Source organism: Diaphorina citri, unplaced genomic scaffold (assembly GCF_000475195.1).
Source record: "Diaphorina citri unplaced genomic scaffold, Diaci psyllid genome assembly version 1.1 scaffold454, whole genome shotgun sequence".
In the NCBI taxonomy this organism is placed as follows: Eukaryota; Metazoa; Arthropoda; class Insecta; order Hemiptera; family Psyllidae; genus Diaphorina; species Diaphorina citri.
This window is the reverse complement of record NW_007377889.1, coordinates 89,504-115,457: the sequence shown is the minus strand read 5'-3', so window position 1 is coordinate 115,457 and position 25,954 is coordinate 89,504. Positions and strand designations below refer to the sequence as shown.

At 37.9% G+C, this 25,954-nt stretch overlaps 2 protein-coding genes and 1 long non-coding RNA gene across 3 annotated transcripts; 1 reads left to right on the top strand and 2 right to left on the bottom strand.

Annotated features, from left to right (window-relative positions):
* The first annotated feature begins 428 nt into the window (after positions 1 to 428).
* On the top strand, positions 429 to 11,061 carry LOC103508965 (zinc finger protein 208-like). Its single transcript, XM_026823435.1, has 3 exons — positions 429 to 707; positions 7,180 to 8,468; positions 8,571 to 11,061. The coding sequence occupies exons 1-3, from the start codon at positions 609 to 611 to the stop codon at positions 10,819 to 10,821; spliced, it is 3,639 nt and encodes a 1,212-aa protein (XP_026679236.1). The 5' UTR covers positions 429 to 608; the 3' UTR covers positions 10,822 to 11,061.
* A 2,410-nt stretch (positions 11,062 to 13,471) lies between these two features.
* Positions 13,472 to 14,109, bottom strand: LOC113467317. Its single transcript, XR_003391443.1, has 2 exons — positions 13,964 to 14,109; positions 13,472 to 13,612 (listed from the first exon to the last, which is right to left on the bottom strand). It is a non-coding gene; the product is annotated as an uncharacterized LOC113467317 (long non-coding RNA).
* A 3,509-nt stretch (positions 14,110 to 17,618) lies between these two features.
* LOC103508960 lies at positions 17,619 to 19,460 on the bottom strand. The gene has a single exon (XM_008473547.3). The coding sequence runs from the start codon at positions 19,424 to 19,426 to the stop codon at positions 17,756 to 17,758; it is 1,671 nt and encodes a 556-aa protein (XP_008471769.1). The 5' UTR covers positions 19,427 to 19,460; the 3' UTR covers positions 17,619 to 17,755.
* Between the last annotated feature and the right edge of the window lie 6,494 nt (positions 19,461 to 25,954).

The window sequence follows — 25,954 nt, the reverse complement described above, 5'->3', positions numbered from 1 at the left end:
GAGGAAAAACAGTATTCAGGTGTCCCTATTGTCCAAAAATCGTCAAAACATTTGGTAGTTTACATTGTCATCTTAATATTCATACTAAAGATAGGAAATTCGTGTGCGAAGTATGCGGAGCCTGGTTTTTGCACAATAGCAGTCTTCTTGCTCATAAAACTACTCACTCGGATACCAAGTTTGAATGTGAATACTGTGGGAGAACTTATCAACATCGTAACCATCTTCGACGTCATATAGATCAGGTTCATGTGAACAAATGGAAATCTTTGTGTAAAATTTGTAATAAATTTTTCCAGGACGTACGAAACCATGCTGCTGTTCACAGTACAGATCGACCTTTTGTATGTACATTATGTGGATCTTCTTACAAGTGGAAGAAACATCTTGTCCGACATGAAAGAATTTGCAAAGTTTCTAATAATGGTTAACATTAACACTATGAACTTTTTCATATTAAATACTCGTACAATATCTGTCTAGCTTTCTTGTGCCTATCCTAATACAGGTTTTTTACCCTGGTACTTACCTTCCCACATGATAATTCATTTATTAATTAATTATTTTATGAAAAAAGTTGAATACTTTTTTCTGTAATGATGTGAGTAATGTTTAATATTGTGGTATGGTGTTGCAGGTGTGTTGAGGTGTGGCCATGTTGTACATGTGAGGCAATCTTCTCCTCACAATCGGGTCTCCGCTCACACATTGTCACTCATGCTGAAATCAATAATGTGGAAATGCATACAGTTGATCAGAAAAATGGCTTATCTTATAAACGCTTGCATCATTTGAAAACACATTTAAAAGCCTGCAAATTTTCAAATGTTTAAATAATTCATAATGATATATATGAGTAAATCCTAGTTAGAGGAGTTACAAAATTCCAATTGTAAATTTTTACGTCATATAAGAGGACGTTTGGTCGATTGATGTATGTAAACTTTTATGCCACATTAGAGGACCTAAGTATATAATTTATTAGTTTTTAAATAATATAGGTATACCACTGTTCAGGTTTTAGCCTAGAATTTTGTTTTGCTTTCTGTTGTCTGTATTCTGATTAAATTAACCTGGAGTGGTGTTGGCTTAACATAAACACTATGAACTTTTTCATATTAAATACTCGTACAATATCTGTCTAGCTTTCTTGTGCCTATCCTAATACAGGTTTTTTACCCTGGTACTTACCTTCCCACATGATAATTCATTTATTAATTAATTATTTTATGAAAAAAGTTGAATACTTTTTTCTGTAATGATGTGAGTAATGTCTGTTCTAAGGTTGTGGAAAATATCAAACCACATATGAACATTCACACTAAAAAAAGAACGTTTGTGTGTGAGGAGTGTGGGGCTTGCTTTCTACACAGTACCAGTTTAAGAGAGCACAAAGCTTCCCATTCCGATACCAGGTATGAATGTGCATATTGTGGGAGAACATATCAACGTCGCACTGTTGTCATGCGTCACATTGATCATTATCATGTTAACAAGTGGAAATCTTTATGCAAAATTTGCAACAAACACTGTCTGGACTTGAGCAATCATCTTACCTCTGTGCATAGCTCAGCGCGACCTTACGTCTGTTCTGCGTGTGGCTTATCTATCAGAAAAAATGTCCTCTCTGTTGTGTTCATTTTCTCTTTCACAATAGAAATAAACCCCAGCTGGGATTTATTTGTGATTTTTGTGACGAATGGTTTTGTGAGAAATTCACGCTTGGAGTTCACTTGAAACTTTTACATTCTGAGAAATATTTACGTAGTAAAGCAACTTGGTTTACTTGCATCAGAAAAAATGTCCTCTCTGTTGTGTTCATTTTCTCTTTCACAATAGAAATAAACCCCAGCTGGGATTTATTTGTGATTTTTGTGAGGAATGGTTTTGTGAGAAATTCACGCTTGGAGTTCACTTGAAACTTTTACATTCTGAGAAATATATACGTAGTAAAGCGACTTGGTTTACTTGTAAACTATGTTGCGATAGATTATACAGTACGGTACAGGCGTTGCAGAGACATATGCGTCTAAGTCATGATCTGTTTGAATTGGATCCCAGTAACAATCTTGTCATGAACATGTCGGATGTCACTCACAAGTGTCAGCTTTGTAATAAATCATGTGTTCTCTCTAGATTTTGTCCTCAACATCGCAACATAAACCCAACGACTGCTAAAGTGTCTTTGGATTGCAATACCCATCTTCACGAGTGTTACTCTTGTATTGGTATTGATAGGAAGTTCAAAGACTGTCGTTCACTGTGGCTTCATGTGTTTAATGACCACAAGAATATCCCACTCCAATGTAACTTGTGCTGTGAAATGCCTGCCACAAAGTATACATCCGTCTTGTTACGTCACATGTCTGATCATCACAAGAAATTTCCGATTCTCTCCGTTTTCAAAGAAACTTGTCGCCGAGTTGTTGATGGAAATGTTAAATATGAGTGTAGCCATTGTAGTACTCTCTTGAAGTCTTTCGACTCCATCCGAGACCATATGCACATTCACGTGAACGAAAAACCTCATGTGTGTTCTGTGTGTCAAATGGAATTTCCATACAGTAGAAATCTATCTCGTCATTACAAACAAGCACATAAACATGTCCGCATTCACGAGTGTTCTTATTGTGGTCAGAAGTTTTTCACAAAGCTTAACCTGGACGTGCACATTCGTATTCATACTGGAGAGAGGAAATATATGTGTGAAGAATGCGGTGCATCATTCAATCAGTGGACAAATCTAAAATACCATAAGAACACGCATTCAACCGTGCGACATAAATGTCTCTATTGTGAAAACACCTACAAACATCCTCATCACATGAAAAAGCATATGAAGATACATACTGGGGAATTAAAACATTATATGTGTGATCTTTGCGGTAAAGATTTTACAAATCCTTTTGTGTTGAAAAGACATATGGTTGTTCATAGCAATGTACGTCCTTTTTTGTGTGTTTCTTGTGGAGCTTTGTTCAAATTGAAAAAGACATTAACGCGACATCAGACTACGTGTAAGTTTGTTAAAATGGAAACTTCAAATATTCCTACATGCAGTACCAAGTAGGTAGGTTCATGTAGGTACTAAGTACTACCAACTTACGATTGTATTACCCTTTTTATTTACTAAATCTATGAAAATAACTAGCTGGATTCCGTCGCTTCGCTGCGGAATCCCGCTAGTTCATCCCGAGGCATGGCCAAACTTGTAGAAAAGGCATGGCCGAACTTGTAGAAAATAATAAAAAATACAGTCCCGCTGCGCGCTCCCTATTAGCTGCATTTGTTTACAGACAGACACACACACGGGCCAATGGCTGAAACTTTGGATTTAGGCTCTAGGGACCTCAGACTCAAATATTAGGCGAGCGAGGAAAAGTTTACTCTTCCGCAGTCTCTGCACTCTGTGTATTTCTTATGGAAATTTTATCGATCAAAAATTGATCATATCTCAGGATCGGTTTAGATTTTCGCAAAATCCTTTCTTATTGCACACCTAGACCATAAAAGGAATATTCCTACCAAATTTCAGCTTTCTAGGTGTTGTGGTTCAGGAGATAGAATGATCAGTGTGTGAATATGAAATGTGAATGAGTGAATGGATCTTGATTTTATAATATAAGATAATCTTGATTTTATAATATAAAACCATGTAATAAGATTATGTATATGTATAGTTAAGAAAATATATACTTCTTACAATAAATAAGTGTATTTTAAATATGAAATACCCGAGTTTTTAATTCTCTTATAAAATGTTTACATACATATTTCTTCCAGTTTTGAAGATGTGGGGCCAATGTCCCGCGTATGATCACAGTATTACCACTCTTCATACGCGTACATTGCAATAGCTTGATAAAATATTGCGAAGATGTGGGGCCAATGTCCCGCGTATGATCACAGTATTACCACTCTTCATACGCGTACATTGCAATAGCTTGATAAAATATTGCATAAGACGATGAAGTGAATACAGGGCTCAGTTTTTCTTATATTTACCGTAACATATGCAACAAACTCTTTTGGCTCTACAATGAAATAGTCCTTTAATCAAGTGAAGTTTGGTAATTTTGGGTTATTTACACTTGGAAATTTTCTAACCAAAAAGTTGGCATTCAGTGATCATAATATAATAGAGATAATCAGGCAGTGTAGACGTGTCCTGGTAAAAAAAAAGCTTTTTGAAAATCCAAATCAAGACAATCCAAAGGAAATTTTCTAACCAAAAAGTTGACATTCAGTGATCATAATATAATAGAGATAATCAGGCAGTGTAGACGTGTCCTGGTAAAAAAAAGCTTTTTGAAAATCCAAATCAAGAGAATCCATAGGGGGGGAGGTCTCGATTCGTTTGATTCACAGTGGCAGAAAATAGGGATTCCAAATAGCGAGTAAGAGAAATAAGTATCTCTTTGTAAGAAAAATAAAAGGGAATATCACAGTGGCAGAAAATAGGGATTCCAAATAGCGAGTAAGAGAAATAAGTATCTCTTTGTAAGAAAAATAAAAGGGAATAAAAAAAAACAAGATGTAAGAATCAAGATTCTTTTCCGTAACTTGATTCTAAAATAATCAAAAGAATCTTGATTCTCTTCCGATATGAATCAAAAGAATCTATATAGATTCCTTTGATTCTCTTCAATCTCCAGCATTGATTGGAAAGCTGCACCCTCGAGATCACGCAGGAGAACTGTGCGGCCGGCAGTTTTTGCAGATCTCACTTCCTCTGATAACAAACTTCGAATTCTTGAAAATTAATGCACTAATCAACAGATTGTAATTTCATTTATTGAGCAGGGTGATCCTCTACTTCCTGGAACATATTGGGAAAGTAATCTCACCGGGTCAAGCTTACGCAAGACCCAAAATAATAGTTTTTATTACCCTACGGGGGAAAAACTATAGTATTTTGTTTCGTTTGAGATCTCTTTATGTCAAATGTCAACTAACTTTGGGGTATTTATATGTACCTATAAATTTGAAATGTCTTACACAATTCATAACATTTGTGTACTTCTTGACAGTTAATAAATTTAGTTATTCTTTCAGTCTTAAAGTGATATTATGAGTATTATCAAGTCACAATTCATACCATTTGTGTACTTCTTGACAGTTAATAAATTTAGTTATTCTTTCAGTCTTAAAGTGATATTATGAGTATTATCAAGCCACAGGACTGAACGTTCATGCTTTTTGCAGCACTCAAGGTAATTCGTTCGAATTAAAGAAATCACTTGAAAAATTTCAAGCTAATAAATATCATATTATGATCCTAAACTTTGTTTGTGGTATTGATGCATTTTTAACTTGGGCTTGCTATTGGCGTGTTCCAGGTGTACATGTTCATGTCGTATATGTGGCGCAATATTCTCCTCAAGATCCGATCTCCAATCTCACAAGCTCCTTCATAACCTACCAAAGAACAATACGACAGAAGATGATAATGTTAACATGAATTATCATAATCCAGAGGATATACATCAGAAATTCATGAAAAAGTCAGAAGATCCATGCTCTTCTTCCGACGTTCAATCCAAGTCTCATGGTGAAGAGAGTGTAGACGCCAAACTTTTTTGTGACTATTGTAATGATGCCTTCACAGAGAGAAAAATTTTACAGCTGCATATTAGAATAATGCACTCTGTAATTAATGGTTATGTTAGAAAAGGATTACAGTGGTATACTTGTCGTGATTGTCCTGAAAAGCTTTTCAACCAACCAAATCGTATTACTGATCACATGCGCTTATGGCATGATAAGATTGATATTAATCCTGAAGATTATATTGTGAAAACATTGCAAGATATCAAGTACGCTTGCAAAGTTTGTAGCAAGCCATGCTACCGTTCAGCAACTTGCGATCTACATCCTATGAAAGATACTAATGAGTGCGATCAACACTTTGATCATCATACTTGTAGTGAATGTGGTAGTAAGCATAATGATTGTCAGTCACTTTGGTCTCATGTGTTCCTAGAACACAGCAACACGTTTGTCAGGTGCAATATTTGTCCACATGATAAATATACACCTACAAATAAGAGTTCTGTACTAATTAGCCATATGCAACAAATTTCTTGAAAATTAATGCACTAATCAACAGATTGTAATTTCATTTATTGAGCAGGGTGATCCTCTACTTCCTGGAACATATTCTGCAACAAATTCACAAGAAAGCAATTGTTCTGGACCCGAATTCACCTGAAATATTAGAGAAAAAAAAGTGGGAAGAGTTTTTAAACGAATGTAGGCTACCAGGAAAAATACGAGGAAAAACAATGTACAAATGTCCTCACTGTTCTAAATGCAACAAATTCACAAGAAAGCAATTGTTCTGGACCCGAATTCACCTGAAATATTAGAGAAAAAAAAGTGGGAAGAGTTTTTAAACGAGTGTAGGCTACCAGGAAAAATACGAGGAAAAACAATGTACAAATGTCCTCACTGTTCTAAAGTTGTGGAAAATATCAAACCACATATGAACATTCACACTAAAAAAAGAACGTTTGTGTGTGAGGAGTGTGGGGCTTGCTTTCTACACAGTACCAGTTTAAGAGAGCACAAAGCTTCCCATTCCGATACCAGGTATGAATGTGCATATTGTGGGAGAACATACCAACGTCGCACTGTTGTCATGCGTCACATTGATCATTATCATGTTAACAAGTGGAAATCTTTATGCAAAATTTGCAACAAACACTGTCTGGACTTGAGCAATCATCTTACCTCTGTGCATAGCTCAGCGCGACCTTACGTCTGTTCTGCGTGTGGCTTATCTTATAAACGCTTGCATCATTTGAAAACACATTTAAAAGCCTGCAAATTTTCAAATGTTTAAATAATTCATAATGATATATATGAGTAAATCCTAGTTAGAGGAGTTACAAAATTCCAATTGTAAATTTTTACGTCATATAAGAGGACGTTTGGTCGATTGATGTATGTAAACTTTTATGCCACATTAGAGGACCTAAGTATATAATTTATTAGTTTTTAAATAATATAGGTATACCACTGTTCAGGTTTTAGCCTAGAATTTTGTTTTGCTTTCTGTTGTCTGTATTCTGATTAAATTAACCTGGAGTGGTGTTGGCGTGTTGCAGGTGTATTGAGGTGTGGCCGTGTTGTACATGTGAGGCAATCTTCTCCTCACAATCGGGTCTCCGCTCACACATTGTCATTCATGCTGAATCTAACAAAGTTGTTGATGAGGAGATATGTTCTAAATGCGGCGCTCATTTCACCTCTCATAAAAGGCTTAGAAATGTTTTCTATGATTATATTTGTGCTCATTGTGATGAGTGTATGAAAGAGAAAAGGGTGCTTGGAATTCACATGAAGCTAGTACACAATTTCATGAATCTGACCTACTATACTTGTAGGCTCTGTTGTAACAAGTTATATAGCACAAGTGAAGACCTAATCAATCATTTAAGTGTTACTCATCAGATGACGATAGTTGATCCACTTGAGTTTCAAGTGAAAAATATCAGAGATGTACAATTCTGTTGTAATATTTGCAACTCACCGTGTGTACTTGCCAACTTTTGTAACTCCTGTTTATTGGATCAGGACAAGAAACTGAAAAATTTAAGGTTACCGATGGATTGTGAGAAACATAAAGAAAATCATGTGTGTTCAGTATGTATTGTTAAGTTTGAAAATTGTTCCAGCTTGTGGACACATATGTATGCCCAACACAAAAGCAACACACGTCAGAGCCATTGTAATCTCTGTCCATTCTCAAATGCACGAGATTTTAGACAGCCATCTCTGCTCCTAAGACATATGAAACGTGCACATAAAAAGACATTAACTCTACTTGATGAAGCCAAAGATTTAAGGGAGAAGTGCCGAGTTGTGGTAGACGGTAAAGTCAGATTTGAATGTCCTCACTGTGGACAAAGATTAAGATCATTTTGGAGTTTAAAAGAACACATACATATACATACAGGCGAAAAATCTCACTCGTGTAATATTTGCCAAAAACGCTTTCGATTCAGAACTAGACTTAATACACATTATCAAAGTGTTCATGAAAACATTCGGAAACATCAATGCATGTATTGTGGTCATGCATTCAATGAGAAATCTAATCTCAATGTACATTTGCGTATTCATACAGGAGAGAAGAAATATGTTTGCGAAGAATGTGGAGCTTCATTTGCGCAGTGGGCAGGACTTTACTATCACAAGTTTACACATAAAGATAGCAAGTTTCAATGTTCCTTCTGTGAGCGCTCCTATAGTTTGCCCAGTGATCTACAAAAGCATATGAAAACGCATACAGAAGATAGGGTGTATGTTTGTGAAGTTTGCGGCAAAGTATTCAACACGCAGAAAAATATGCGTCGACATACTAAAATACATATATCAGTGCGATCGTTTGTATGCGAAATATGCAATGCTACCTTTAAACTAAAAAAATATTTGACTCAACATTATAAGGTTCACCTAAAAAAATAAGTTAGTACCTAATAACTCAGTTTTTAGTTAATATTTTGTCCGATCCATTTTTTGTGTTATGATTTTACTAACGAGACCGAAATCCATTGGTGTTGCAGGTGGGTGTGGTACTGTTGTCATTGCAGCAAATACTTTGACAATTCCAGTAAGCTTGTTAGTCACACAAGAGTTGAACATGCCAGTGAGAAGGAGATCTGCAGCGTCTGTGACGTTGCCTTTAGCGTTCATGTGAGGGACATAACCAAGCCGACTGAAACCAATATAAAAGTGGAAATCGTTGAAATTGGTGAAGATGACGATAACTATGACTGTTACAATGATACTGATGATAACATAGTAGAGTTTTCTACGAGTGACCTTCAATCCATTGAAGAAAAAGATATGGATATATTCATATGCAACTTTTGCTGTGTTTACTTCACCAGTAAGAACTTGTTAAAGCTACATATAAAACGATCCCATATTCATATGTACGACTTTGTAGAACTCTACGAATGTGATATATGTTTAGGTCCTAAGAGCTATATCAGAGGTCAAGACATTAGAAAACACATGCGAGCGCGTCATAATGAGGAAGTATCCGACATTTCCCGGTTTAGACGTAAAACAAACGTCCAAGAAGTAAACTTGGAATTGAATAAAGCGAGCACAAGTGTAATGAACAATGTGTATGAATGTAGACCTTGTGACAAAAGTTACGCCCGTAAGCAAGATATTTTCAAACATATGCGCAATGTTCATAACAAGCACATTGTTAATCCAAATCATTACAAAAAGAAACTTATCCTAGATTTTCCCGAGTATACGACCAAGACTAGAGAGATATTCAAGTGTGAAATTTGTGAGAAACACCACCTGACTGCTGAATCTTTAACTAATCATATGAGTACGACACACGAGAAGATAGTTAATAGTAATGACTTGGTAGTACAGATAGAGCAGATATTTGGTTGTACTTTGTGTGACACTGATTATTTCTCATCTTTAGAAGAACTCAAGATACATTGCCAGGATGAACACAATTTTTCATCTCACATTTATCTATGTCCACAATGTAATCATCATTTCTTCTATTCAAGTAATATGATGAAACATTTAAAAGAAATGCATGCTAACTTGAACTGGACGACTCGCGATTTACTAAAAACGATTGTAAGTAAAGGGAATGACAAGGTGTCAAGACTTCAGACAGGTGCTCTTGTGTATACCTGCAACTTTTGTCCCAAGAAGTTCAAGGTCCAAGCATACATAGAAAGTCATCTTGAAACAACACACAACACCAACAAAAAAGAGTACACTTTGAGTAAAGTGAAACTAGTAGATCGTGTCAGGAAGGAATCTAATATTGAGAGTCTTATATGTGACCAATGTAATCAAACTTTTTCAAATAGAAGTAGCTTGGCCCATCATATAGAAGAGCATATGGCGGTCAATTGGTCGTCCCTCGAGTGTCAACATTGTAAAGAATTGTTTGACAATATGAATGCTATGTGGTCTCATATGTTTACTATGCACGCTACATCTACACACCAGTGTTCTTTGTGTCTTGTGTCATTGGATCGTAAGCGAGATGTAGTGAAACATATGGCAGAACATCATGGTATTATACTACTCGTTGAGGATACGTTAGGAATAGGCGCACTTAAGGAGAAATGTCGTATCTATGTGAACGGTGCCCTCAGATATCAATGTCAGGAATGTACCGCTATCCTTCACTCGTTCAGCACTCTCAAGACTCACATGTATACACACACTGGCGAGAAACCTATTGTGTGTGATCAATGCAGTAAACAATTCCGCACCGTATCACAGCTCAAAGTTCATATAGTATCTGTACATGACAATGTTCGCAAGTACGGTTGTGAATACTGTGGTCATGCTTTTGCGTGTTCTTCTAACTTGGCACAGCATATCCGTATACATACAGGAGAAAAACCTTACGTGTGTGAATTGTGTGGTAATCGTTATGCACAAAGCGCGAGCTTATACAGTCACAAATTGACGCATGCGCAGGATCGTTGTCATGTTTGTACGGAATGTGGTCGTGCGTTTCATCGCATCACTCGGTTAAATCAACATTTGAAGTTACACACAGGAAATAGACCACCTCGCTCTCATCTGTGTGATATATGTCACAAGGGATTCCGTACGAATAGTGAAATGAAACGTCATCAACAGATTCACAATCCGGTGCGTTCCTACATATGTGAAACGTGTGGTTCAGCATTTACTATTCGCAAATATTTACTTCAACATTACAAGATTCATCGCGATTTACCACAAGATACTACTGGTCATGAACAACATGTGAACATTGAAACCATTACAGACATTGATTATGCTGCCTAAATTGTAAAAATGTATACATTAGGTATGTACATGCAATACATGAGTTCAGCAACATGTCAGTATTACAACTATTACGGACATTGTTCACATTGATTATATTTTTGTTGTCATTGTGGATATAAAAATACTATACAGCGCGCTAGAAGTGCACAATATTTAGAAACACTTGTTATGTATACTGAAATACTTATTAATCTGATTTTTATTTACCATATAATGATGAGTTTTATAATTATTTAACGAAAATATAGCATCTAAAATTTCAGAGATAAAAAACCATGAACGATTGTTCAAACTTCAATTACAGTGGAACCTCGATAAGAAATAATTCAAGGGAAAAGACTAAAGTTATTTCTTATCGAGGTACATACATAGAATAAAGTTCACCAGGCTACTGATTACACAGAACTTTATACTTACACTGTACTCTGTTACCAGGATTACTCATATCATGGAGACTAGTGTGTCAGGATCAAGGACTGGGGGACTGTTGACTTTGGATCCAGAAATTTGGACGTGTTGAGTAATCAAAGGACAATGTTTAATTATTTGATTATAATATGATTCTATTGATTACACAATGCGAAATAATTCAAATGATGTGTCGAGCGGGTGAATTCTACTGTATGAACTGTATCGTATCAGGCTCGTCACAGCGTAGTCGCCCGAAAAAACTAACTTATGCAATTTATTGAGAAGCCTATAGACTATAGATAGTCTCTATCATTTTCATAGGTTTGGGTTTTCAGGTGACTACGCACTACTAAAAGTTGCCCGACTACGCGTCCAATGTGCGATGGGCCACACTCCACATTGCAAATAATTATGTACCTACTACATACTTACATACAATTAAGTCAACTCTCAAGCTAGACTGCCAACAGCCCCAAGTTGCCGGGTGGGTATCACACAAGGCTAGCACACCGGAGATCAACGGTTCAATACCAGGCAGAGTCGAAGTTATTTCGGCTCTGTGCTTGGAACTCGGGGTTACACTCTGTAAGAGGAGTATTGCCACTGATCAGTTTAACTTTAAATATAGGCAGGTACCTATTCGTATTTAGAAAGGATCGGTAAAATAGAGCGGCCCTTGCGAAGAGGCTCTTCCTATCCTAGCTTCATTACAATTTACAATACTTCAGGTTCGATTTGTTGATGGAATTTGTCATTTTACCCACCAAATCCTTTATCTATTATATAAATAAAACTGTAGATTTGTCTATACATTGCTTAGAATTGTGAAAATTTTAGTTATTCTTACTACTTATGCATCAACGATTCCAAAAATCACATTGTAAAATTTTCTGTCTGTCTGTATGTATGTCTGTCTGTCTGTCTGTCACGCTAAATAGACCTTTGGTTGTCCCCTTTTCACGCAAAAACGGCTCGACCGATTTTGATGAAATTTTTTGTGGTTGTTTAAAAAGGTACTTCGGGTGACATAGGCTACTTCAAATTGTCACATTCCATCCTGATTCAAAATGGCGGCTGTTCAAAGTTATGCCTATTATGCTGCATTGTGGGACATGTCAGGGAGCGCGTAGCTCGACCGTGTGTGCGTGTGTTTGTGTGTGGTGGGTGTGTGTGTGTAGGTGTGGGTGTGTGTTTGTGTGTGGTGGTGGGTGGGTGTGGTGTGTGCGTGGTGGATGTGGGTGGTGTGTGTGTGTGGTGGTCCCGTACAATGGACGGGTCAACCACGAGTATGAAGTAAACCCAATCCATAATATGACGTCAACAGTCAAGATGTCCTGTGCTAGTGATAAGCTCTGACTTAGAGTTAGTGATAAGTTTCCTATGATAGCGTCGATACTTGTGAATCCTATGACATAATCACCGCAAGTTGAATGCACCTTGTGTTTTTGTTCATGTTTTCAAGTTGGAAATCCTGGCATGGTTGAAAACATTCTACCCCAGACCCAATGGCTCTGAGGTAGAATGTTGGACACATAATCCGGGGGGCTGGGGGTTCGAGCTCTTCTCCTTGCGGCAAACGAGAAGGCAATTTACGTCTCAAATTACTGGGGAAGAAAGATTTGATGAGAAAGAAGAGGACACGGAAAGTAAGTAAGTATCTTTTCTTTCGTTTCTCTAATTCTCTGGCTCGTGTGTTTGTTATCGAATGATCTTAATAACATTTCTTTATTGGATAGATCTGTGTTCCGTGTGTACCCAGTTTTTATTATTATTATTTTTTAAAATATTATTAGATACTATTATTTTATCCAACTCAAATTTGTACGTAGGTGAAAACACCATGATTATCTGTCCGGGGCTACGTTATGACATCTATTAAGAGACAGTCCCGGGTAGGTGGTCTGTCAGAAATGTCGTTCGCCCAACGCACCGGAACTAAAACTAGGTACCTGGAATGTGAGGACTATGCTTCAGGCAGGCAGAATGCAGGAGGTAGCAGATGAAATGCTCAAAAGATTAACGAGGCAGAATGGCGTATACGTACCAACCGGGAAATATTAGACTTTCTAGGTGTTGTGGTTCTAGAGATAGAGCGATCAGTGTGTGAACTGTGAATGGATCTCGTTCTTATAATATATTTTTTAACACCTTCAAGTCGAGAAGTGATGCAAAAATAGCCAGTCTAAAATTGATCTCCACCTCCAGTTTTATGCCTTTATGTAGTTCTAACTTCATCTTTCAACATTTCTTCGTGTATACCAAAATGAGCATAGGAATCAAAGTAGTAGTCTCGGGATGTCATGTCTTCACATTGGACGTTTTCGTCTTTTGAGTCACCATTTTGCTGTGAAGGTTTGGAATTGGAACTTTTAGCATCCTGGAACAAAAAAATGAATTTAATTAGAACCTGTTAAGCCCAGTCTACACATTTCCTAGAAGTGTTTCATGTGGAAACATTGAATCTTGAATACATCACAATCTCACATAGCCTGATCTCGAGATAATTCTACTTGACATTTCAGTGATTATAAATTTAATATCCAATGAGTTAAGAATACTAGATTTAACCAGATTTTAGTGCTCTGGGAGCTGAAAGGTGCTGGGACAGAACAAAGAATTCGCCTGTGATTTCTTCGGGCCGTTCGAAGCTGGAGATTGAACAAATCACACCGGAAAATACCGGACGTCAAGGAAAGTGAATTTCTGCAAGGAATCTAATAAAACTTACCATTTTTGTCTCTGAAACGCTAGAATTCACGGGAAGTTGAGAATCCTGCACTACACTTTGACTTGCGGCTGCTGCTATTTATTTTTTGGGTTCAACTTTTTTTAAAATTTTTGAAGGTTATGTTTACTTTTTGCCCCCTTCAAAAACCCGATGTTGCCGATACAAAATGAGAAAAAAACCTCCGATCGTCACATCCGTATTTGGCAACACTGTTCGACCAACCAACGGATGCACACGGCACGAAAAAAAGTGCATACCTACTTTAGGTACCTAGTACTTACAGTAAAAAAAAAAAATATATATATATATATAACACGCTATTGACGCTATGCGGGATACGGATACCGATACCAATACATTACTTTGGTTAGATACAGTGTCATATTTTATTTTACAGGCCAGCTTTATAGCTTGGTTGTAAGTGCATCTGCCTTGAAAATGCTAGGCCACATGGGTTTGGTTCTCACGGGCTGGATTTTATTATCCTACTAGCTGAATGCGTCGCTTCGCTCCGGAATCCCGCTAGTTCATCCCGAGGCATGGCCAAACTTGTGGAAAAGGCATGGCCGAACTTGTCGCTCCGGAATCCCGCTAGTTCATCCCGAGGCATGGCCAAACTTGTGGAAAAGGCATGGCCGAACTTGTAGTTATCAATCAGAAAGAACAGTTCCGTTCAGGAACGAACTTTTTCAAAGAACAAGTTCCTACAGTTCGTTCGTACGTTCTTTTCCCATCTCTAATATCCAAAAATTCCAAAAGATTTCTTTTGATCTTCCGTATTTTCCTTTGAAGGCGTTTAGAGTATCAATCCAGTTATTCTTCGATCAGAAAATCCAAAGGAGTATCCACAAAACTTTCAAAAACAGGCAGATACGAAATTGAAAGTCGCTGTATGATGCAACCAAAAATCTAGCGTAGAACTTCAGGTAAGCAGGATCATTGTACTCACTATACTTGGATACAGTCCTTTTTTTTGTACACTCATGCCTTGTACCCTTTGATTTATACTAAGATTTTCAGTAATTACTCAGAAGCCACGGCAATGAAAAAGTAGATCCCCAATTCCCCATGAGTTTATAACCTCACACTCCTCTCGGTCAAATTTGGACTCTGTTAAAAGATATCAATCCTTGTTTCCCACATTGTGCTAAATATCAAGTACCTACCTAACTACCTATAGATATCACTTAACCATTGTTGATTATGAAAAAAAAAAAAAAAAAAACATTTATTAGTGAAATCTCCAATTTCCAAATCATTTCTAAAACCCACCAAAAATCGCCGAGTTAAAACTTGGAACTTACTTTCTTCGTTGGAAAATGTGCACGACATGCAAAACGTGTTGAATGGTGTACGTGAAAATAACATTGTAGAGTCCTAACAATAGCAAAACAACAACTATGTGGACTTTCAATCATAACAAAGCTCCTTTCATCCTAAAACACCAAAGTCCACTCTGGTCTGGTAGAGGCTATCGCCAGTCAAAAGAATATTGTTTGCAGCACTAAAACCATGCATTGTGAACCCTAACTAAAATTGGTTTTCTAGAGGCATTTTACATTTTGCATTTCAAATTGGTTTTCCAGAGGCATTTTACATTTTGCATTTCAAATTGGTTTTCAAAAGCATTTTGCACATCTCTGAACCATTTTCAAAATGTACATTTTGCATTTTACATTTCAAATTGGTTTTTAAAAAGCATTTTACATTTTGCATTTCAAATTGGTTTTCCAGAGGCATTTTACATTTTGCATTTCAAATTGGTTTTCAAAAGCATTTTGCACATCTCTGCCTATACCATACATGTTAACATCTTATCCTCTATCAGTCTATCCTATGATATTTATTTATTTATTTGACATAAAAATCCTTAGTAAGGGGGGGAAAAAAAAAAAAAAAAAAAAAAACATCGAGATGGTTAGGTGTACTATTAATGGAAAGGGATAGAAGATAAAAAGATATAATACCTAAGTAATAACAATAATGTAATTTGCTAGTGCCTACCAATAGTTTTTAACAGCTGTGGGTACGACATTGCTAAATCAAGGTTTTCGTATCTCATGTTAAATGTTTCAAGAAGTTTATTTATTGCTGATGGATACTTTATGTTTGATGTATTTTCAAATAGTACATAGTTGTCATTTATTCTTAGTCTTGCTTAGAATATAAGAAAATGGTAGGTACTTTTTTTAATAAACCAATATTAATAATGCACCTGAACATCCCCAGATTCTTCAGGGATCTTCACTCCTTTGATGGATTTGTTACAGCTTCGTAGGTGTACAGCCTACTTCATTGTGATTTTTTTTTTTTTAAGTCAGCTGTCATCTACTAAAATAAATAGGTAAATAACAAACACTACAGCTGTCATTAACGCCCAAAAGCGTCGCCAAGTATCACATTTCTAGTTTACGCATGGCAACATTTTGCCAAATTTCATTGCAAGGCAAACTGTCCCAGAGTCGTTGTAGAACAAACAGGCAAACGCAATCTAAAATCATCAAGTTTAAAACTTGGAACTCTGTTCGTTCGTTCACTAACGCCCCCTATATTGTCCATGTGAGATGTGTAAACGTTCCAAAGGTCGGAAGCGTGGACACTATATGTTATGTTACAGGGTGTACGCGTGAGTTCAAAGTTTAATGTTACACACCTGGATGAAAGTTGCTATGACCCAGAACCTGGATGAAAGTTGCTATAACCCAGAACCTGGATGAAAGTTGCTATGACCCAGAACCTGGATGAAAGTTGCTATGACCCAGAACATAAATGAAAGTTGCTATGACCCAGAACCTGGATGAAAGTTTCTGTGATCCAGTGCCTAGCCATAGATAAAAGTTGCTATTTTTTCACGACCTAGATAAAAATGCTAGGATTCCACGGCCTAGATAAAGAACCTAGTTGCAATTAGAGGTTAGATTAGGGCTGTTTGCACGTGTGCTGTGTTATGCACGGCCATTTTCTCGCCATGTGATGGCGTTAAATCCAATTTATTCTTATCACCTTATTCATGTTTATGAGGTATAGATTATCAAATTGCACAGGTTCGCGAAACTGTGGAACTATTTTTTGTGTGTGATCAAAAACAAGACCCTGGAGAGCACTTGCTCTCTCAGCAAAACATCAAGAGATTATAAGAAGAAGAAATCTAAAGGAAAAACTTTGAACTGAATTTTTCCACTATTTATACACATTTGGAAAGGTGTCGTCCTGCACTAGTGTTAACTGTTTATTCCTAGGTATACAAAATAAGCTGATTATAATTTCCTATGTACACAGGCCAGGTTCCTAGGAACAGTGGTGTATGTAACGTAGATAGGTCACGTGGTATTGACTTGTCACCTGTCGCCTTTATCTGCCAGAACCCACACAGACAAATATTATTCTAATATGTATATGGGAGTAAACTGATGTCGATTCCGGGTAATTGAATGACGGTGGAAACAAAACAAATATTCGTCTGAGCTAGTATATTGAACATACATAAGTCGAAAGTATGTGACAAGTGCCATACATTTTAATATTGGGTCGTTTCGGGATAAGCAATGTAGGTAGGTAGGTACATGTTAGGTAAGTATGGACGTGTCAACTTTGACTTTAGTCATGAGAAAATTATTGATTTTTTTTTTTTTCTTAAGAAATAATAAGAACTGAGTTAAATTGATGTTTTGAAGCACTTGAAGTTATCAAATTTTATTTACAAATACATATATTATCTAAATAAATATATTTACTGTACACACTATTTACAAGTTACAAGCACTATGTACAAAGCTATCTGTCCAGCAGTATCTACTGGTTACATACAGAACTGAGGGAACTTGTTAGTCTCCTGTGATACAGAGAATGCCTGTTCCTGATTTCCTCCCCCCGGAGTAGTCGTGAGATATTATTGAATGGAAGCTGCAGATGATAGTAAGCACAATACGGGACCGGGTCCCAATAGACAAACAATACTTCCCGCTTATCCAGTACTTGACCGAATAGTTTGGCTATCGAGCTGATGTTTGGACTACTCATGAAGGATCCAAACAGATCAGTAATCCAAGGCTTTCCATTCTCAGTGACTACGAGAGGTCCTGATTTCTGTCGGCTGAAGTGGCGACATGGTTTCCATACGATCCTGGGATGAACATTGGTGTAGCAGATGTACGGGAGACTGATACCAACCTTACAACTCAGAGGAAGTAATGTACCGGTCCTTGTGATGACAAAGCGGAAGCTAAGGTGACCATAGATCGGCCGGAGACCTGTCAGTCTGGCGAAGAAATGATTCAACCATTGATTGATGACGTCACTCTCTACAGGTACAAATCCGATACCATTATGTTCTACACGACACGTGACATTCGCTTCTACCTTGGACTCCTTGACTGTGGTACATGTAACGTAATGATCACCAGGGCTATCCTGTATAATAAGCCATGGGTGAGACTCATTGATAGCACGTGGTAGTTTGAGTTGTCTTCTAGTGTGAGGCATGATGAGTTTGATGCGATGCTTGATATCTCCCACATTACACATCAAGTTCCGTCCAGATCTCAACACACCACTCTCATACAGCTCACTGATATCTTCCTTGCTTTGAACACGATAGAAGTTTGGTGTCTCAATGTTCTCTCGCTTACAAATGTTGTGGAATTCAAAGCTGTCATCTAGGAGACGTACCTCCTGTAGGTTCGGACAGAAGCAGGTGCATCCTAGGGAGCTAAGGATAGGTTTGAGTAGCGCGTCATAGTATGCAGGACTTGTTTCACTTACAGGAATATAATACATCACTTCCTCACGCTCTACAATCTTCTTGACAGCTTCAATATACTCAACACCTTGGCCTCCCTTGGGTTCTGGTACAGTATAGAACCGATGTACCGCAGTGGAGAATCTGGTCAGACTGAATTTACCCTCCAGTTCAAATACAATCACTCTGGCACCTGCTGTGTAGAAATTCCTGGCCAGATGTAACGCTTGTATTGTACTACCACCACTAATAAGAACTGTACGCTTCTTACGTAACCTCTCTGATGCTGGGGTGAATACAATGGAGAATAACCACTTGGTCATCATCATGGGGATGGTGAAGCATTTGATAAACACCCACAGCCATGCTGATACCCAGATAGCAGGTCCTATGAAGATGAGTTGTGTCCAGGAGAGATAGAAGATATTGACCAGAGCGTTCTTGATAAACACTAGCAGGAAGGCTGGATACCATCCGATGATGAAGGTTAGGAGACGCGGGGGTTGTGGTGGTGGGGTGGGGGAGGGGGAGCGACTCTCCAAGATGAAGGTGGATGAGCCTCGTTTGAAGATCCGATGATTGGAGGAGCAATGTGATAGTGGAGGTGATGTGGAGGTGGGAGAGCTGGACGTGGAGCCGTTGGTTTCACAGTAAGGTGATTGGGACCGGCTTCCCCCCGTACCGGACCACAACTTCTCTTCACTTAGACTTTCGCACAGTGGCATGGTTACGATCAAACTAAACTCTCATCATACTACTCCAGGAAGCTTTCCCATTCTTATCAGGGACCCTTGCACTTTGTTTCCTTCTCCGAGACAAGGAGCTTTGTAACTAGCTCTCAGCTTTGCTCATTATCTCATTACTCTACTGCCATGAAACCAGTAAGGAGCTATAAATTATATATTTTGTAGAGTGGTTTACGAATATGACACACTCTAGACTAGATCAAGTCTTCTTTGATGTTTTACGCCTTGAAATTGACTTTCTCCATGTCTATTGGATCTCTCAAATGTTGTCTCGGATCTCAAGTCAGTAGATCTACCCGTTGACTTCTACATGACGTACAATACTTCTGCTCAGGGATTAGTTAGCCAAACCGTGCTCAAAGATATTACACAGAGTTGTATGTAAAATGAGACGGTTTTTATCGTCTCCTTGAACATTTCCATTTAGGCGCTTTCCTCATTTATCCATAAGCCTGTCTAATGTGGTTTCACTTGTATTCTGTAGTATTTCTAGTGCAACCATTGTGCTGTCCATGTCTTTCTCGACTTGCTCACTAATGTTCACTCGTGGACTCTGACCGACATTTGATTCTGCTCCCTCTACACACCTGATCGGTATCAGGATTTATTCAAGTGGGATTATTTATTACCCATGGCGAATACATTTTGCCCCAGCGCAGCGATAAATAACAAATCAATGTCCGACTCTCCCCCTCCTCTGGCATTTGACTCACTTTGTTTACATGTTTGTTTGGGTCGAATTTGATCCTTTTAGTTTTTATTAGTGGTTGACCCGTCCTTTGTACGGGACCACCACACACACGCACACGATCTCAATGAAATTTATTATGAACTAGTGGTTGACCCGTCCTTTGGACGGGACCACCAAACACCCCACACACACACACACACACACACACACACACACACACACACACACACACACACACACACACACACCACACATCCATCACACAAACACACCCACACCACAGATGTTGAGATGGGGTCAGCGTTTGTCGTCGGCCTCTCAATGAGCTTTAGCGTGATCGCTTCGAGGCCAACTGGTTGAACAAAATTTTCCGAGTGAATGCCCTTCGCACTCAACCTTCGCTGTTGACATAAGTAGCATAAGGAAATTTGGACTAGTTCACTCCCTGTTTATAGTCCCCTAGCTAGACACTGATCTACTCTCTGTTTATAGTCCCTCAGGCAGAAATAGTAAATGAGGAAAAATTAATATGTACGCATGTACTAAATACTTCTTCTAAACAATGGGTCTTCACCGTCTTCAAGTGAGCACACTTCGGGAAAACTGCGGTAACTAGATTTTGATGTTGACACTCCCGCGGTAGAGGTACGGCAACACGGTTCCGTGGAAGTTAACGTGCTTTGGCCGTTGGATGGAGATGTGCACGAACCATTGATGTGAATATGTTGTAGAACTAGTTATATGTAGGTGCGGTAACTAGATTTTGATGTTGACACTCCCGCGGTAGAGGTACGGCAACACGGTTCCGTGGAAGTTAACGTGCTTTGGCCGTTGGATGGAGATGTGCACGAACCATTGATGTGAATATGTTGTAGAACTAGTTGTATGTAGACATTTTTCTACCATAATTGTAGGTACATATTATTTTTAAGTAATTGTCATTGATTTATTATTATTATTATTATTATTATTATTATTATTATTATTATTATTATCTTTTTTTTTTGCCTTGGTGATTATGATTAGGATTACCTTTAGTACCTGCTTAGCTGCTTACCTACTAGTAGGCCATGATGATTAATGATTATTAAGTATTCAATTTTACCTTTTTCCTCCAATTATTTTCAACAAATTGTACGTTTTTTCCGCCTATGTTTTATTTACAGTTATTTTTAACGTGCAATGTTCCCTATTTTGGCCGAAATATTTTATATTGCAAATTGTTTTCTTCTTCTTCTTCTTCTTCTTCTTCTTCTTCTTCTTCTTCTTTTATCACACAGGTAGGTATTTGTTTGGATTTTGGATTGCTTTTATCTTTGTATTTGAACCTTGAGTGATGTTAAACACAAGAGGGGAATAGTAAATTTTATCATTTCTTGTGGAATTTTCACTAGCTAGCTATGTGCAGTCTACATATTTATTTTAGCTTAAGAATGTAACTTTCCCTCCCTTACCCCCTCCACATTTCTGTTCCCCCTACCTTTGTACAGTAAGAGGGAGAGAATGGGGACTAGTTATGATAAAAAAGAATAAACTAACAAAAACATGGAAATGCTGCAAAGTTATTGGTGAACGCATTTCACATTACCTATCTTCAAATCCGCGTTTTACTGCTCCTCCTATCATCTATCATCCCTGTAACCTCTCTTACTCGCAAGGTAGTTTCGTTTTTTACAAAAAATATACCGATATATTTTTTGGTACCTGGTACCACATCTCAAACGCACTTTGTGTTAAGTTTGAATAAAATCCCCCCGAAGTTGAGTTTTTATTATTTGTTTAACCCAAATATGAATATGTTATTCATGTATTTTCAGACCAAATCATTTGAGCTCAGGCGTGGATCACATATCACCATAGAGGGAGAAGTAGACTGTGATACACTATGTTTGTACAACATGGCCACACCTCAATACACCTGCAACACGCCAACACCACTCCAGGTTAATTTAATCAGAATACAGACAACAGAAAGCAAAACAAAATTCTAGGCTAAAACCTGAACAGTGGTATACCTATATTATTTAAAAACTAATAAATAATATACTTGGGTCCTCTAATGTGGCATAAAAGTTTACATACATCAATCGACCAAACGTCCTCTTATTTGACGTAAAAATTTACAATTGGAATTTTGTAACTCCTCTAACTAGGATTTACTCATATAGGCAAATATGAATATGTTATTCATGTATTTTCAGACCAAATCATTTGAGCTCAGGCGTGGATCACATATCACCATAGAGGGAGAAGTAGATACCCCATCAGGGCTGGTTTGGAATGGAGATTATTTGTAACATAACTCAGCTGAGGAGGATCGAACATGGAACCCCCTGAATACAAGTCCTGGTAAGTCATTTACAGTCATGTATGAACAATATTATCAGAATTTGGATTAGGACAATGGCTACTGAACATCATTTCAGTGTATGGCTGGTAAAAATCAGATTTTTCCTTGACTTGGTCTTTATCCAGCAACTAAAGAAAGAAAGAAAAGTCCTTCCCTCCTATACATAAGAAAAAGCTTGTTGTTAGTGAGAAGAAGCTTTTGTTCGCCTTCTGTAGTTCAATGCCAGCTTGTTGTATTCTTCATAAGCATTTCCCTAGTCATTAGGAATAACTATCATCAATCATTTCGACTGCACCTAGGTGTCAGAACTACTCCCTCATTGTCACCTTATTCTATTTCACCTTCATGATATCATTAGGAGTTCAGTCTATTTTGTGTCACTTGTCGGAGTACTTGTTTCGGTGTTTGGGTGTAATTCGGAAAACATTCAGTCGTGCTAGTGAAAAAATTGTGTGCTACGGCTCGGCGCGAACAACCAGCTAGTTTTGAAGCACCATAAAAGGGGAAAAAAGTTGGCGCTGGTTTTGGAATCATTTATGACTTGAAAGTTGCTGGTTTCGATTTTGGGCACTGTTGAATCCCAACTCTCGACTCGACTTTAGGTTTAGGTTAGGCAATGCTACAAAATTGTAAAAGACAAGTTCTAGTCTAGGTATTGTAAAGGATACACACACCACCAAAACTAAAAGCAATTATATGTTAAATTAAGTATAGGCACTTTTACTCAGGTACCTACCTACCTACCTAATAGAAACAATATGAGGAGGAAAAGAAGAAAACTGGGCCATTACATGCATAGGGAAGAAGAAAGGAAATAGGAGGAGAATAATATTTTGCCTTCTTTTACAACTTTCTTTTTAATTTATTACCTTGGGAAAAATTTCAAATTGAAAATGAGTGAAAAATTCTAATCCATGACTTCATGAGGGGGGAAATGATTAAAATTGGAAACCAACTTGTTTCCTATAGGTACTCTCAATTCCGTGCTCAACCTCATTACAGCTTAAATATCGACGCTTCACAAACAAAACAGCCCAACAGAGCAGCAAAATCCAACGTCGACATGAACTGTCTGAGGTCTGACTGTAAAGTTCTTTTTTTATTACTTTCCTTATCCTATAGGAAGGAAAGTAATGTAATCGGGTCAAATTTTCGAGTTAGAGATATTGTAAAAGTTACTATAGAACATAAAAATAAGCATCATTCAATAGGATAAGGAAAGTCGTGTGATGTTCACACCAGATATTTTATGTATTATTGTGGTGGCACCAAAAAAAATATTTAGAAGTGTCTCCTTACTAGAAATATTGCCTGCTATTGAACAAGAATCGGAATAGGAAAGGTATTAATAGGAAAAGTATCAATCTATTAATTTGTGTTGAGTGAGGATTTTACAAATGTCTCCTTCGTCTTGAAATGAAAGCCTATGTATATTTTCATGTCTCTTCTGGAAACCGATCCCCAGCCCCCGAATCACGTTCTCTACTTCTGAGCTCCTTGGGTTGAATGAACAATGTTTCCCGTATTGAACAGAATACAGAAGCTAACAGAGTTCGAAAATCGAGAGCTACACATTGCTGATATGTTGGCAATATTACTGGACAGGTCAGCTCCCAACGCGTAGTGGTCACTGCACTCGCCTTGCACGCGGGAGACCCGGGTTCGATTCCCGGCGGGGTCAAGAAATTTGTACCATGCAAATGATTGATCCCGTGACTGGCTGTTGCGGGGCCCACTCAGCCTCGTGAGGAAAATGAGTAGCTATCAGCTATGACATGTAAATGCGCATAGCGACCGGTGCCAGCATGGTAGGTAAACATTGGTTGTTAGGATTATTGAGATATACATGCAAATGATTGCTCCCGTGACTGGCTGTTGCGGGGCCCACTCAGCCTCGTGAGGAAAATGAGTAGCTATGACATGTAAGCAAATGATTGATTCCGTGACTGGCTGTTGCGGGGCCCACTCAGCCTCGTGAGGAAAATGAGTAGCTATGACATGTAAATGTTGATTGATCCCGTGACTGGCTGTTGCGGGGCCCACTCAGCCTCGTGAGGAAAATGAGTAGCTATGACATGTAAATGCGCTGATCCCGTGACTGGCTGTTGCGGGGCCCACTCAGCCTCGTGAGGAAAATGAGTAGCTATGACATGTAAATGCGCATAGCAAGCATGATAGGTAAACATTGTTTGTTTAGGATTGAGATGTATTGGGAAAAATCCTACAATGCTGCAGTGAGCACCAAAGTTGTGACATAATAACACAAAGAAATTGCATTTACAATAGGTATTACTGGACAGCATCATTCAACATCAATTGGGAAAAATCCTACAATGCTGCAGTGAGCACCAAAGTTGTGACATAATAACACAAAGAAATTGCATTTACATTTACATTTACGGGAGTTTCTCGTCTTTTTACTTTCCTTATCCTATAGGAAGGAAAGTAATGTAATCGGGTCAAATTTTCGATGGTCAAATTTTAGTGTCAAAACACGTTTTGAGGTCCCTAGAGCCTAAATCCAAAGTTTCAGCCATTGGTCCGTGTGTGTGTCTGTCTGTGTGTCTGTCTGTAAAAAAAATATCTCGAGAACGGTAAGAGCTAGAGAGTTGAAATTTGGTATGTAGCTGTCAAATGTAACAAGGATGCAACACAAAACGTTTGGTTGAGATGGTTGCTGCGCTTGGCGATATTTTGACCGCTTTTGGACAGATTTCGACCGTTTTTTTTTTTTTGCGGTTTTCAGCTATAGCGACAAAACGATTAGAGATATTGTAAAAGTTAGGGTAAAAGAACACTCAAATAAGCATCATTCAATAGGATAAGGAAAGTCTTGTGATGTTCACACCAGATTTTTTTTTTATCTGAAACTCGCACTTCGTGCTCGAAGCCCACGGGGGTGGAGGGGGGCTCCTCCACCCCCGGGGGCTTCGCGTGTAGCGGAGTTGCGTATACGGTCGCGCTGCGCGCTCCCGGGGCTTCGCGGGGTTGTGCATGGGGTCGCGCTTCGCGCTCCCTAGTCTCCGAGTCTTGTCTCGAAGAAATGAAAACTGAAAACTAAAAGCGAGAGCAAAATATTAAACGTAGGAAAAGTTTTGCGGTTTGGAATTTCGGGAGTTTCCAATTTTTCCCAGTATGTACAAAAAATAAAGAATCCAATGGTGAAAACCGCATCTTTCTAGCTCATCTAAAAGTTGGTTAGAATTTGTAAACGTGAGTCAGTCAGTCAGTCAGTTACACAAGGGGCTGTATATATTTTAGATTCTGACCTTCTAAATACAAAAATATTGAAATTATAGCGCTATTTTTAGACATTTTGCCAATCTTATCAATAAACTGTAGAGAATTTTATCAGTAAAACACTCATCATTTTTTTTTTTTTTTTTTTTTTAAAAAAAACTTACCAGTTTTTTTTTTTTTTTTTTTTTTTTTTTTTTTTTATTTTTCTTTGGATTTTTTTTAAATT